The sequence below is a fragment of the Anolis carolinensis genome, chromosome 5, assembly GCF_035594765.1.
Source record: "Anolis carolinensis isolate JA03-04 chromosome 5, rAnoCar3.1.pri, whole genome shotgun sequence".
NCBI lineage: Eukaryota > Metazoa > Chordata > Lepidosauria > Squamata > Dactyloidae > Anolis > Anolis carolinensis.
Window position 1 is genome coordinate 5,111,577 of NC_085845.1, and position 13,328 is coordinate 5,124,904.

General features: G+C 37.5%; 1 protein-coding gene across 1 annotated transcript in view; it reads left to right on the forward strand.

Moving 5' to 3' along the window:
* Positions 1–3,964: 3,964 nt before the first annotated feature.
* Positions 3,965–13,328, forward strand: part of vps16 (VPS16 core subunit of CORVET and HOPS complexes) — a 56,332-nt gene continuing 46,968 nt past the window's right edge. Inside the window, exons 1-5 of the mRNA XM_062981492.1 lie at positions 3,965–4,094; positions 6,527–6,615; positions 8,183–8,274; positions 10,047–10,175; positions 12,319–12,463. Coding sequence (XP_062837562.1) covers positions 4,042–4,094; positions 6,527–6,615; positions 8,183–8,274; positions 10,047–10,175; positions 12,319–12,463 — 508 coding nt within the window. The 5' untranslated portion in view covers positions 3,965–4,041. The remainder of the gene's footprint in view (positions 4,095–6,526; positions 6,616–8,182; positions 8,275–10,046; positions 10,176–12,318; positions 12,464–13,328) is intronic.

The following is a 13,328-nucleotide window of genomic DNA, read 5'->3' on the forward strand; positions in this document are numbered from 1 at the left end:
CCCGGACTTTGTAAAAGATAGTTCAAAAATCAAGACTTTATGTTCTATATTCCATATATTTATAGTAGAAGGTGATTGAGACTTTTTACTGGAGTTTACTGTGGATTATCCCTGCACTCTGAGGCAAAAGATAACAACTTCATGAATTGTAAAATCATGCTGCTAAAACTCCACTTTTATGAATTTCCATGCTGGGTTCTCCAGATGTTATGAACTTTGTTCTTATCAAATATTTTCAATTGTTTATACCATTCATGATTCCCCTTTATGCAATGTATTTGTACTCTTTGGGATCCCCGGAAATTATGTATTTTTCCCAGCATGGTTTATATTCCAACTTTATTTTATTTTTCATTTTATTTCATATAATTGTCAAGTCATGAAATCAAATAGGAAATATTTTGAACTCAACCTGAACCCCAGAAGTTATCCCATTTCCTATGACCCAGGCTTCCCTTCCCAAAAAAAAAGGATAATCTGCCCCTGCTAAAACCCAATCAAATTCAAATTGCATGGACAATATAGGGCTTGAGTCGCCGAATTCGGAGTGTTGACCTAAAGGTGATTCGCCCCAAGGCAAACATTGTCATATCTCACCCAAAGGAAAAACCAGGACACCTCAGGAAGGCGCCCTGCAGAGCCTGTCAATATGGCTCATCACCACCCATCTTTACTTCCACCTCTGACACCCCAAGGCATATCTAAAATCTGTATACGTGACAGAAACCCGGACATCCTTGATTGCTGCCATTAATCCCTTTAGAAATCGGTCTAGCAGGAATTAATCCGATATTTCCTGCCCTGTCACTTCATTGTTTCAATAACTCCCGCCTTCTCCTTCCTGATTGGCCCGAGTAGAGACAAAAGGCAGCTTCCTATTGGGCCAACGGAGCAAGGCGGGAAACGAAAGCCCGCCTCGTTCAACCTTCTAGCCCAGGGGTCCCCAAACTAAGGCCCGGGGGCCGGATGCGGCCCTTCAAGGTCATTTACCTGGCCCCCGCCCTCAATTTTACAATATAATATTTTATATCAGTTTTAATAATATATTGTAAAGGTAAAGGTTTCCCCTGACGTTAAGTCCAGTCATGTCTGACTCTGGGGTGGGGTACTCATCTCCATATATTGTATATACATATAATATTGATAAAAATATTATAATGTTATACAATATAATTCTAATAATAATACCATATATAATATTACAGTATAGTGGTATAGTTCAATATCGTAATATAGAATGCTAATATTGTGCTATGCTAATAATATAATATCAATAGCTTTTGATGAGTAAATGACAAAGTTGACATGGCCTGATTTAAGGATGAAGTGCGAGGATCTCGGACGAATGGAATTAATTATATATACGTTTTTAAGGTTTTTATACTGTGTTTTAACAATGTTATTGATGGATCTGTTTATATTGTTTTGTTCTTATGATTGCATTTTGGGCATTAAATTTTGCCAATTTTTGTAAGCCTCCCTGAGTCCCCTCGGGTGAGAAGGGCGGGGTATAAATGTTGTAAATAAATAAATAATAACTATAATATATTGTATGTACATACAGCTGCTCTAAGTCCCCTTCGGGGTAAAAAGGGTGGGATATAAATGTAGTAAATAAATGTAGTGAATAATTAATTAATTAATTTTAGACTTAGGCTCGCCCAAAGTCTGAAATGACTTGAAGGCACACAACAACAACAATCCTAATTCACTTGACTATCTCATTGGCCAGAAGCAAGCCCACACTTCCCATTGAAATCCTGATAGGTTTATGTTGGTTAAAATTGTTTTCATTTTTAAATATTGTATTGTTCTTTAATTGTTGTTGTTGTTTTGCACTGCAAATAAGACAGGAATTTGTTCGATTTTTTTTTCAAATGATAATTCGGCCCCTCAGCAGTCTGAACGATTGTGTACCGGCCCTCTGCTTTAAAAGTTTGAGGACCCCTGTTCTAGCCTATCAACGATCAGATGGGCGGGGGAGCGGGGCGGGAAATTCAAAGGGCTGTCAGACTGAAATTTTGTATAAATATGGGTTTATTTTGATTATATGGTGCTCTAGTAGACTGAATGATCGCTACTAGAGTCCTCTTCAGCTGAATTGCTCAATAAAGACTCCTTGGCGGATTTTCCTTCAACTTTGGCGGACCTTCTTCATTTCGGCTTCAGGTTGTATTGCGGCTCATAATTCTCCTTTTGGCTTCGCCAAGGTCCGTTCTCTCAGGACCGGATCGGGTCCCTCCTTAAGGGCCCGATCCCCTAAAACGCGGTCGACAACATGGGCACAGCTAGTATTTTAATAAATCAAATGTAGAAATAATCCTTAGAACATGCTCTTTAACTACCACTATTCACTTTTCCACATAATCACCAGGCAATTGGATACATTTCTGCCAACGATGAACAAGTTTTCTGAAGCCGTCACGGAAGAAGTCGACACTCTGTTTCTGCAACCGTCATCTCACAGGACCCATCGTGCACAGATCTTCCGAGAGCCAAGCAAAGCAATCGTGACCCACATGTTCATTATGCTTGAAACTTCTCTCTGAGTGATCCGACGATTGTCCTGAATCAATCTGTCAATCTTTTCCTTGTGAAACTCGGTGGTTGCTGCTGTCACAGGACGTCCAACTCTTTGTTTGTCACGCAAGTCAGATGTTCCCACCTCAACATCTTTAAACTTACTCACCCAACGACGCTCGGGACTCATATCAACAAAATCCCCATAAACAACTTGCATTCTCTGATGAATCTCCTTTGGGGTGACACCTTCTGCTGTCAAGACTTCAGTGACTGCACGTTGCTTAAGTTGCATTGACTGACCATCTGCGCAGGGTTCCATACTTCACACTTTAACAACAGAACCGTTCAATGCTAAGGATTCCCACCAAATGGAACTAACTGTAGAGGAGAGTCTACTGAACAAGCCAGGACCTGCCATCTTTTGAGGAGTTACGAAGGTGGAGGCATTACTTTTCATACAACCCTCATATATCTGCAGAATAATGTCCATTGTGGAAGACAGAGCTCTTGCCTGCCTGGAAGCAAGTGTGAATTTTGCCGTTGGCTGGCTAACACCTCCCAACAAAGGATTCCCACAGGGAGGAAACAGCCAGGCTTTGAAGCTGCAAGGCCATTCATTCAATGCTAATCAAGGTGGCCAATTGCAACATTAACACTTGCCTCCAACAGACAGAGAGTTCTTTCTCCCACCCTGGACATTATTCCACATATATACTAGCTGTGCCCGGCCACGCGTTGCTGTGGCAAAGTGGTGGTGGTATTGGTTAAAAATTGTTGTGTAATTTTTATTTGACGTTATTTGCATTTTTTTTAATTAATTTTATTTTAAGTTATATTTTTATTTATTATATTTTATTACTTTCTTGTATTATTTTTAGTCATTTTCTGTTATTATAGTATTTTATTGTATCAACTTTTTTAGTGTTTTTTATTGTTTTTTATTGGGTTGCTAGGAGACCAAGTTGGAGGAGCTTAGCCTTCTAACTGGCAGCAATTGGATAAAAACAATTATTCCCCTCTCTCTCTAATTAGGACTTTATTTTTCTTTTCTTTTTGTTGTATCAACCTAGAGGCGTGGATGATGGGTTGTGTTGTCAAATTTCAAGGTTGGGGGGCCTGTAGTTTTGTTGTTTTGTGGGTCGCCAGGATTCCATCACTCTTTTATATATATAGATATAGATATATAAATCCCACTTTTCCTAGTTTCCAACAGACCTCACACCCTCTAAGGATGTCTGCCATAGATGTGGGCGAAACGTCAGGAGAGAATGCTTCTGGAACATGGCCAGACAGCCCGGAAAACTCTCATCAATCCAATGAGCCACCAATGGCTTTGAGTTTACTTTGCCTGGCCGTTCCCTCCTCCCGAACTCTAGAGGGCAGCAAAGAGCAAGCCAGTTCTAGCGCTTGCCCTTAAGGAAGATGGTGGCAGTTGCTTCGGCTCCATACATTGCTTCAGCAGTAAGGGCGGAAGTGCCTGGGAAAAGCAGAAGAGCAGCTGAGACTGGTCAAAGCAACATGGATTGTTACACGGCCAACTGGGACCCTTTGGGGGAAGCGGCTTATTACAGGTCAGTCTCATTCTCTTTCCTGATTTGCATTTAGGATATTAAATTTAATTGAAAGACTGCCTTTGGGAAATTAAGTTGCATTTAAGCATTGCATTCAAAACATTAACATTGTCTTTGCAGACTCTATTCAAAATTTGAGTTGCATTTTGAGCATTGCATTAATTGCTTTAAAGATTGCATTTGGAAATGAAATTGTATTTAAAAATACATTAAAGTTGAACTGCGTTGCAAGACTGCATTCAGAAAACAGGATTGCATTTCAAGATAGCATTTAAAAAATAAATTGCATTTAAAATGGTATAAACATATATTAAAAGTCCAATTATATTTAAAGACTGCATTGGGGAAATAGGATTGCATTTAAAAATCAAATTGTATTTAAAGACAGTATTTAAAAATAAATTATATTTAAAGACTGCATTTAAAATTGTATTAAAATGCATTAAAAGTTGAATCGCATTGCAAGGCTGCATTCAGAAAATAGGATTGCATTTAAAATTGCATTTAAAATCATTGTCATTAAAGACTGCATTTAAAAATTGTATTAAGAACTATACTGAATTTGAATTGCATTGCAAGACTTGCATTCAGAAAATAATATTACGTTTCATGATTGCATTTAAAATCAAATCATATTTAAATACTCCATTTAAAAATAAATTATATTTAAAGACTGTATTTTAAACTACATTAAATTTGAATTGCATTGCAAGACTGAAAATAGGATTGCATTTAACTATTGTATTTTAAAAATCATATTGTTTTGGCAGATCCCATTAAAAATGAATCGCCTTTAAAAGGCTGCATTCGAAAAATTGAATCACTTTTAAAGATTGCATTAAAAATGAAAAAAAACATGAGTTGAATTGAAATACTGCATTAAAATTTGCCTTTAAGCTTTGTGTGTTCAAAAGTTTAAATTGCCTTTGAACATTGCATTCAAAAACGTTGGGAGGTTATTTTGTGTATTTGATCCCATTGTTTTGTTTTTTATCTGAGTTTCTGGATTTTTATTTTTATTGTTGTTGGGTTTACTAACTTTTAGAGGCATATTGAGGCCAAATATATATATATGATTTCGAATCCCAAAAGCCACAAAAAATGGTCTTTGAGAATCACATTCTGCATTTTGCCCTTCACTATATTATTATATTTATTTCTACCCTGTTTTATCTCTCCCAGAGGTGACTCAAAACAGCTTGACATAAAAGCACCAGCATACAATTTAAAATATACAAATATGAAAACATTAAAACGGAATTAATTACAAATACAGTAGAGTCTCGCTTATCCAACATTCGCTTATCCAATGTTCTGTATTAACCAACACAGTCTGCCTTTTAGTAGGCAATGTTTTTGGAGTCAATGTTTTCAATACATTGCGATGCTTTAGTGCTAAATTGGTAAATACAGTAATTACTACATAACGTTACCATGTACTGAACTGCTTTTTCTGTCGATTTGTTGTAAAACATGACGTTTTGGTGCTTAATTTATAAAATCATAACATAATTTGATGTTTAAAAGGCTTTTCCTTAATCCCTCCTTATTATCCAACATTTTCGCTTATCCAACATTCTGCTGGCCCGTTTATGCTGGATAAGTGAGACTCTACTGTAGTACTAAAAAAATTCACAGTTAAAATTCATCAAAACATATTAAAAGTTACTCTATATAGAGTTATGGGAATACGTTGGTTGGGCACTCCAAACTTGGGAAGTCTTAGGGTGCATCTACACTGTAAAATTAACAGAGTTTGGCATCACTTTAACTACAGTGGCACCATGCTACGGAATCCTGGGATTTATAGATTGGTGAGGCACCAGAAGACATTGGCAGAGAAGGCTAAAGTCCTTTACAAACTACAACTCCCCTTTTTGAACCTTGACAATTAAAAGTACAGTAGAGTCTCACTTATCCAACATAAACAGGCCGGCAAAATGATGGATAAGTGAATATGTTGGATAATGAGGGACTAAGGAAAAGCCTATATTACACATCAAATTACGTTATGATTTCACAAATTAAGCATCAAAAATCATGTTTTACAACAAATTGACAGAAAAATCAATTAAATACACAATAACGCGATTACTGTATTTACGAATTTAGCACCAAAACAACGCAATGTATTGAAAATCTGACTGCAAAAACATTGACTACAAATAAAGATAGAATTGCATAAAAGGAACTTACAGTAACAATATTTTTGGAAATTAAATGCGTAAAAAATGCAGTCCTTGCTGCCTAGAGAAACAGCTGTGGATCCGGGTGGGAGGCAGACTGCGTTGGATAATCCAGAACGTTAGATAAGCAAATGTTGGATAAGCGAGACTATACTGTAATGTCAAAGTGCATTAATTCTACAGTGTAGAGGCACCCTTGGGAATGCATTTTGCATTTTTTAACTAATATTTTCTTCTCCTTTTCAGGAAACTGGATCTTTATAGCATGGGGTGGAACCTGAAGGAAGACTTGCAGGACTGCTTGGTTGCTGCAGCTCCTTATGGAGGACCCATTGGTACAGTATATGATGTCCATTCTTGTTTTCTTTCTCAACTTGGTCTGCCCAGTAGGGTTGTTGTTCGGGGGGGAAGGTACAGTTATTAAAGAGACAAGCAATCATTGAACCCCAGAGTTGGAGGAGACCCCAAACTTCATAATAGCTTCATAACACTATATAACAAAATTTGGAAAAAAATTATGTTCCTGGTTTGGAAGTTTTATTTCCCATTTATTTGTGCAGCACTTAATTTGAAAGTAGTTATGACACTCCACAAACTTTGTTTTTGTGTCACAAATTGGGTTGAATGGGTTGGGACTCCATGAGGTAGTCATTGAAAAACTAGAGCAAAATGTGCTATAGCAGGATCCCCCTTTTTATTTTTGTTCCTGGGTTATCAATGTCATTTCCTAATGGGTTCTAGCAGAAAAACATGGGAAAAGTTTATTAAACTGCAACAACTTTGTTTCTGTGGGAGGGATATCCTGCTATAGCACATTTAATATTGCCCCTCATTTTATAGGTTTTAATGTTTTAACGTGATCGGTTCCTTGTCATCCCCCGCCTGTCTCTATTTTACTCATGGACTTTACTCAGAGTTTTGCACTAATCACCCTCTGCACATAGCAATTGATGTCTTGGTTTTAATAATTGTCATGTTATGTTGTTTTATAACTATATTATTATATTGTGTTTTAAATGTATGGTTTGTTTTTCTTATGTAAGCCGCCCTGAGTCCCTTCGGGGAGATGGAGGCGTGGTACAAGAATAAAGTTATTATATTATTAATATTATTATTATTTACAATGAATATCTCACTGAGTCTCAACCAATTCAACATTGTTTGTGGCACAAAAATGAAGTTTCTGGAGTAGAACAATTACTTTTGAAATAAGGACTGCACAATTAAAAGGAAATAATAATAATAATAATAATAATAATAATAATAATAATAATAATAATAATAATAATAATAATTTATTTTTATACCCGCCTCCATCTCCCCGAATGGACTTGTGGTGGCTTACATGGGGCCAAGCCCAGATAAAAACAGCAAAGCAAATAAAAACATGGAAAAAATACAGACACAGCTATTAAAATTCAATGCTCTAAGCATAACAAAAATAACAAAAGAATAAAATAATAATCATATTAAATATTACTTTCCAACCAGGAACAGAAAGCAGTATTCAATTTTTGTTACATAGTGTTAGTGAAGCCAACCTGATTAATGTGCAAGATTCTTTGATGGATCTCTGTACTCCTCCAAAGTCACTTTTCCAGAAGAAAACACATAGTGCTTTGTTCTGCCATTGTTTTCTTACCAGCTTGTGTTATCAGAACCCATAATTGAACATTACTCAAGGATTGTAAGGTTGCCATAAGCCAGAAATTATTGGAAGACACACAACAACAACAATGTATTTCAAGGATTAATTTAAAGGGAGAAAATTTTCCTTGCGTGAAGAAAGACAGAGAGATCAGACTTGATTTCCCCCTTCTCATTCTGTTTTGCTATCTTTTATTGATAGGCTGTGTTGGGTCTGTTAATTTCCAAATAAAACCTCATTTTTTTGTCTTTCAGCCTTGCTAAAAAATAGAAAAGAGAAGTCTCCCAGTTCCCGACCGCCTCTCGAAATCTACACGGCTTCAGGGGTCCTTTTAGCAAGCATTCTGGTGAGTGGGTTACCAAAACATTATCATTTGTATCAGATTTAGAGCCTAAGACCTAGTGCCAAAAGTCCAGTGTGTTCATGATTGGACCTCTTTGTCCATGGGATCTTGATTCCGCACAGTTCCCAAAATCTGTGGATACCGAAGTCTCATTCAATAAAAATTGCATAGTATATACTATTATTTGCAAGGCTGGCTAGAGAGTGCGAAATGGCATGGATTAGCACCGGTTCCTGCCATTTTACAGATCCTGGTGTTTCTCTAACTTTGCAAATGCAGAATAGCCAGCCCCACAAATTTGCAAGACGTGTGAAAGTGAAAAAAAAAACCCCAACAACACACAAATAAAAATATTGCTATGTTTTTGCTAGAAACTGGCCCTAGATTTGCATTGCTGGAAGTAGAGATTCCAAGAGAAGTATTCTTTCTAGAAGTATTATGTCTAGAAATCTCTAGAGAGAATACTTTGAATATGTTTTAATGGATTTTGACTGTGAATTTTTAATACTGTTATGTTTAATTCTGTTTTAATGTTTGCATATTTGTATATTTTAAATTATGTGGTCATACTTTTAAGGTTTTATTTTTTTTCGTGTCAGGAGCAACCAGAGTTGCTTCTGGAGTGAGAGAATTGGCCGTTTGCAAAGACGTTGCCCAGGGGACGCCCGGATGTTTTGATATTTTACCTTCCTTGTGGGAGGCTTCTCTCATGTCCCTGCATGGAGCTGGAGCTGACAGAGGGAGCTCATCCGTGCTCTCCCTGGGTGGGATTCGAACCTGGCAGCTTTCAGGTCAGCAACCCAACCTTCAAGTCACAAGGCTTTTATCCCCTAGGCCACCGGAGGCCACTTTGAGTCTCCTTCGGGAGAGATAAAGTGGGGTATAAATAAACATAATAATAATTATTATAGGCCCTCCACCATTATGGAGGAAGGTTGACTATAGAAACCAACTGGAGAGAATTCTTTTGTTGTGACTCAGCTGGAACCTCAGATTGACTCTGATGAGGATGATGGGATTCAGGTTCACAATCAGGTTCAAAATGTCCCTGTTGTAGAAGATGAGGAACAGCGAGTGCAAGTTCATTTTCCCACAGCAAGGAATGATGTTGTTGATACTGAAACTAGCCAGGTGCAAATGGACTTGGAAAAGGAGGACAGTTCTCAGTCTGATAATGAGGCTCAGCAAACTAACGAGCAGGCTGACCTTGTTGAGACAGGTTCCTTAGATTGAGCTGACGGTTTGGAATTCAGGGTTCGGAGGAGTGTGAGAATCGCAAACAAGAGGGAGGTTAGAGGCCAGAGAAATGCTTTCATGCTTTGCAAAGGGTATTACCGTAAAGCAATGTGTTTGGAGACGAACCTTTGTCAAAGCAACTTTCGTTTAACCAAGAAACAAGCTCTCATTTTCCTGGATTACTTTGCAGCTTCTGTGTTCATGTTCTTGGGACTTTGTCATTCTCTATTGGGATCTTGTTTACTCCTCGTGATTTCTGGATTTGTTCTATGACTTTGTTTTGTAACCATTTTTTGGAACTTTACTTTTTGCTTTTAAAGAGCCTTTATCTTCTATTTTCTAATAAACTAAAAAGACTTCAACCTGTGTGCAGTTTGGTGTATATAGCAAGGTGAAGCTACCCTGAGGTGCGGCAACTTTTTAATCAAGGTCTCGCTGTACTTGCCATGTGTATTTATGAACAAACTCTTGGTTGGATCCGTGGATCCAGAGCCCATGGATGCAACAACCCCACTGTATTTCTCCTTCTCCTTTCTTAGTGGAAGAATAGCCCGGTGGTGCATCTGGGCTGGACCACCAGCGAGGACCTCCTCTGCGTCCAGGAGGACGGGTCAGTCCTCGTCTACAGCATTTTCTGCGAGTTCAAGAAGTGCTTTAGCATGGGCAACGTAAGTACAAGTTTCACACACTCTGCCTTGGGACCTCAGTTATAATCAAGACTAATATATATTTATTTACAGTATTTATATTCCACCCTTCTCACCCCGAAGGGGACTCAGGGCGGATTACAATGAACACATATATGGCAAACATTCAATGCCAACAGACAAACAACATACAGTAGACAGACTCAGAGGCATTTTTAACATTTTTCCAGCTTCACGATTCCGGTCACAGGGGGAGCTGTTGCTTCACCGTCCAGAAGTGGCTGTACTTCCGCATTCCTTTCCTCGTGTTTTGCTGGCAGTTTTATGGTGTTGTAAATTAGCCTCCCGCATAAAGCGTCCCTAAATTTCCCTAATTGACAGGTGCAACTGTCTTTCGGGGCTGCATAGGTCAACAGCAAGCCGGGGCTGTTATAGAATCATAGAATCATAGAATAGTAGAGTTGGAAGAGACCACATGGGCCATCCAGTCCAACCCCCTGCTAAGAAGCAGGAAATCGTATTCAAAGCACCCCCAACAGATGGCCATCCAGCCTCTGCTTAAAAGCCTCCAAGGAAGGAGCCTCCACCACGGCCCCGGGGAGAGAGTTCCACTGTCGAACAGCCCTTCTCACAGTGATTTATAGCAGCTGGTTACTAGCCAGCTGCGCCACAGCCCGGCCCCTTAAATAATATATTATTATTTAATATAATAATATATATTGTTATATTAAATTTACATATTCATAAAAAAACAATGAAACAAATCTATATACATGGACCAGTACCATGCTACCTAACATCTATACAATGTTCATATTTGGTTATACTCTTCCCTCCTCCCACTCCTCCCAATTTAGTGACTTCCTATCCTTTGGGTTGGAGACATTTATATATACTTCCATTTTCCTTCCTATTTTTTATATGTTTTGTTGTTTTATCCAGGTTTGGTCCCATGTAAGCCACCTCAAGTCCCTTCGGGGAGATGGAGGCGGGATATAAAAATAAATTATTGTTATTATTATTATTACATTGTTTTTCTGTTCTTCTTTCTGACCTTATAGTTATTATTTATACATTCTCTACACAGATTCTAACAGGTTAAAATATGAAGCCTGCTGTAAAAAACTTTTCCCTCTTTCTTATTATATACCGTATCTACTCGAGTATAAGCCGACCCGAATATAAGCCGAGGCACCTAATTTTACCACAAAAAAACTGGGAAAACATTGACTCCAGTATAAGCCGAAGGTGGTAAATTTCAGAAATAGAAATAGATACCAATAAAATTACATTAATTGAGGCATCAGTAGGTTAAATGTTTAATATTTACATAAAGCTCAAATTTAAGATAAGACTGTCCAACTCTGATCAAATCATTATTCTCATCTTCAATGTAAATGTGCTTATGTATCCTTTTAATAATAATAATAGAGTAAAATAATACATGTAATAATAATAATAATAATAATAATAATAATAATAGAATAAAATAATACATGTAATAATAAATAGAGTAAAATAATAAATGCAATAATAATAATAATATCAGAGTGAAATAATAAATGTATTAATAATAATAAAAATAGAGTAAAATAAATGTAATAGTAGCAACAATAATAGAGAAAAATAATAAATGTAATAATACCAATAATAATAGAAAAATAATAAATGTACAATATATTCTTGAGTATAAGCTGACCCAAATATAAGCCAACCAGGACCCTCACCTGAGTATAAGCCGAGGGGGGCTTTTTCAGTCTTTAAAAAAGGGCTGAAAAACTAGGCTTATACTCGAGTATATACAGTAATTAAATATCTTATAATTGAAATATTACCAGTATTAAAAATAATAAGGGGAAAGCGGTGCTGTTTTTGGAATCAAGACAGTCAAATCTACCCAGAAATAGGGCTAATGTTTGAATCTCCAAAATGTGTGTTGGGCATAATAACTTTCTCCTCGATGCAAAAGGGTGAGATGGGCTTTTTCCACCTATGTTTGCCATCCTCAGGCTATTTTGAATGATTTTTTAAAGCTGCATTCTGTTTTAATATATATTGCAAGTCACCTGGGGCCTTGCACAGGAGGGAAAGTGGGCTGTCCATCAAATGAAGCAACTGTAAATGCTGCTTCCATTATGGATTTTTTGCTCTTGTTATTCCTCAGGAAGTCCTGCAGAACCGTGTGCTGGAGGCCAAAGTGTTTCACACTGAATATGGCACCGGCGTGGCTATTCTCACCGGGGCGCATAGGTTCACCATGACCACTAACGTGGCCGATTTGAAGCTCCGCCGGCTGCCTGAGGTGCCAGGTAGATCTATCTTCGCTTCCTGCTTTGCGTCCTCAGATATGCGCATTTCATTTATGCCAATTAATCCATCATAATTAAGCAGTTTTGGGGCCCATGTGTATGCAACAATCCGTGAACTGATGTGCAAGGGAATGCTCCAGTTAAAGTGGAATTATAACACAAATATGGTGCTATAATTCACTTTAACTGCTCTTCTTCCACTCGATAGACTCTTGGGATTTGCAGATTTGATTACAGTCTATAACAAAAATTAGATTTTTTTTCGGTTCCTGATTTGAAAGTGTTATTTCCTGGTTAATTGTGTGGTCCTTACTTTGAAAGTACAGTAGAGTCTCACTTGGATAAGGTTGGATAAGCGAATATGTTGGATAATAAGGAGGGATTAAGGAAAAGCCTATTAAACATCAAAATAGGTTATGATTTTAAAAATTAAGCACCAAAACATCATGTTATACAACAAATTTGACAGAAAAAGTAGTTCAATACACAGTAATGCTATGTAGTAATTACTGTATTTATGGATTTAGCACCAAAATATCATGATGTATTGAACACATTGACTACAAAAATCCGTTGGATAATCCAGAACGTTGGATAAGTGAGACTCTACTGTAGTTGTTATGCTCCAGAAACCTTGTTTTTGTGGCTGCCACAAAGTACCAGAATATTGAATTGGTTGAGACTCAGTCTTGTGGTTCAGTCTGATGATGAGGGGGATTTGAGTTTCAGCAGGTTGACCAAGGAAATGTTGAAGACTCTGAATTGCCAGAAATGCAGGCTGACCAAGGAAATGTTGAAGGCTCTGAATTGTTAGAAAGGCCGCAGACTAGCAGGGAAGCTGAAGTTAGTGATAAGGGGGACCTTT